A 2,537-nucleotide genomic window follows, 5' to 3' on the forward strand; every position below is an offset into this window, starting at 1 on the left:
CATGATATATTGCTTGTTTGTTTTTTTGCTCTTGAAGCGCTTTGAGATTCTATGAAAAGCGCTATAGAAATGTAATAAATTCATATCATTATTATTTTTATTAACCTATCCCGCCTCCCCATTCTCCCCTCCTCCCGTCAACATACCTAAACAATGAATGACATCACAGTTCTTATAATGTCATAAAAGCTGTATTGTGTTCTGTTTCCATGGCAATTTTTTTAGGTATTTTTCTTAAAACTGCATTGTTGCTTAAGGTCTTGTAAGTAAGCATTTCACTGAACATGTTGTATTCGGCGCATGTGACAAAAACAATTTGATTTGATTTTGATTTAGATTTGAATTATGCTTCTAAATTCTTTTTTTCTTTTATAAAGACAAGAAACTTTCCAAGAGCTTAATTTTGAAAATTGAAAATTGAAAATGAAGAGGAAAGGCATGAGTACATGTTTCTTATGGATAGTTTCAGAGATTACCTGTCTGCTGGTGACTGTTAAGTCTTGGAAGTCTCAACCATACTACCCCAAGGAACCATGCATATCCTTTGATAAGATGCAGGCGCACCCAACAGTGACCTCTTGGCCTTACTTCTTTCTACTGGCAGATCGTGCCCCTTTTATCTCCCGAGAGGCACAGAGCCTCCATCATGTGGACAGGGCCCGCACATCCTCATCCAGCCCTGCAGCCTGGGCCGACCCCAGAGGAGAGGAGCCTCCTTCACAACCTCTATGAGCCTTACCGTAGACTCCCCGTGGTTGTCTCATTCACAGGAAACAAGGTAGATGCAGGTTGAGGACCAGGTTGTGGCCCACCTTCCTTCTGCAGTCCAGGGACATCTTGCATTAATGCCTCCAGAGACGTCTTGGCAATTCTCCGAAATTATTTTTCTGATGAATTCTCCGAAATAAATATGTTTTTAATTCAACGTCATTGTGGTTCAAGACTAAATTCTAAATCAAGCACTACATTTCTATCAAGAATAAATGTGAATAATGTAAATAATCTAGTCCATAATCTGGTTTTGAACATAAATTAACACATGACCTCTGATGTTTACAAAAAGGATCAATATTCATTGGTCTACAAACAATCTCAGTAAAACCCTGTAGGGTACAGTTTTTGGTCGCTTACAAGTTTCTTGTTTTCTTTCTTATTCTAAGCCTTTATTTCCAACTCTCTTTATCCTTCTTTAGTTTCACTTCTTTCTACCACTGCTCTGCCCATCTTCCACTCCTTCCTGTTTCTCCCTCCTTTCCTTCACCTTCACTCTTTCTCTCTCCTTCTCTCTGTAATACTCCTCTCTCAGTTCCTCTCTGTCCCTGCGAGTCCACCCATGTGAGGTGATATGGTACACATCGACACAGTTCCCAGAGTATGCATCCCTGTGTGTGGCCCTGTACACAGCCTCTCTGGCCAGTGAGATGGCCTCCTCCACCGTCAGCCCCCACCGTACCCCTCCGTCCAGCACAGAGTAGGCATAGGGCGAGCCAGAGCCCACAGAGAACAGCGCTCCCTGCAGGCGAGTCCCGTCACTGCAGACGTAGTACAAGCTGGGGCCAGAGAGCACTAGCTGTTTACCTCCAGCAGAACAGTGCTGCCGACTCATGGCTGGTGAGAGGCACGGATTCCTTCCCCGTGCCTCTGCTTGAGAGATTGAGTCACTTTCTGATGTCTTTGCCAGATCGTCTGTTTCATTCCCCATCTTTGATCTGTTCTCTTGCTGATCCGCCCCTTTGCTGCCATGCTCAAGAGGACATGTTTCCACCTCACCTCCGTCCCAACCACACAAGGTGGCTGCCACACACAGCTCAGTGCCCTTAAACGGGTGCAGCATGTGGGCTAGTAGCTTGGCAGCGCCAGCTGTGGACAGCCTTCTGCCATGGCGGAGCTGGTAAAGCCGGAGCTCCCGAGCCAGGATCCTCTTCCATAGGGCACAGTCGGCGGATGTGCCCGAGGTGGTGCCCACCAAGTGGGAGTGGACAGGCAGGATCTTCTGGGAGGCTGGGCAGGCCACAAGCCCATTGCAGCTGGACCGTGTGTCTGCTGCAGCTATCACTCCCCCCTGGAACATGAAGGCCAGGGTTGTGGTACCATGAGACATGGGGAAAGGCAGAGGGACAGAGGGAGAGGAGGAGGGAGGAAAGCCAGGAGGAAAAGAGAGGAAAGGTAGGGTTGAATCCTGGTGAAGGGGGGTGATATGGTTTGTTGCAGTGTTGGGGTTGATTTGGCCAAACTGTATTGGGCTTTCACTGAGGTATTCCGCAGCTGGTATATAAAGATGCAGTGGGCTCTCACTGTTGCTCCACGACAATCCCCTGCTTGATATATCTCTGGTTCTCTTCCCAAAAAGCATGCAGGTGTCTTCCTGGGCCATGCGATGTGAAGCTGGAAAATTCCATCTAGAGTTGAGAAAAGAGTCCTTGAAACCGCACAGATCCTGTAATGCCATTGAGAAATGTGTCCCTCAATATGTAAAGTAACCTATTTATCCATATTTAATTCCCCTCCACTGTTAATCATTGATTCTTATGTTTTTT

The 2,537-nt window shown here is 46.4% G+C and overlaps 1 protein-coding gene across 1 annotated transcript; it reads right to left on the bottom strand.

Annotated features, from left to right (window-relative positions):
* Positions 1–644: 644 nt before the first annotated feature.
* On the bottom strand, positions 645–2,101 carry LOC120054272 (proteasome subunit beta type-11-like). The gene is made up of 3 exons (XM_039001693.1): positions 1,771–2,101; positions 1,296–1,566; positions 645–759 (listed from the first exon to the last, which is right to left on the bottom strand). The coding sequence occupies exons 1-3, from the start codon at positions 2,099–2,101 to the stop codon at positions 645–647; spliced, it is 717 nt and encodes a 238-aa protein (XP_038857621.1).
* Between the last annotated feature and the right edge of the window lie 436 nt (positions 2,102–2,537).

Source organism: Salvelinus namaycush, chromosome 10 (assembly GCF_016432855.1).
Source record: "Salvelinus namaycush isolate Seneca chromosome 10, SaNama_1.0, whole genome shotgun sequence".
Classification (NCBI taxonomy): domain Eukaryota; kingdom Metazoa; phylum Chordata; class Actinopteri; order Salmoniformes; family Salmonidae; genus Salvelinus; species Salvelinus namaycush.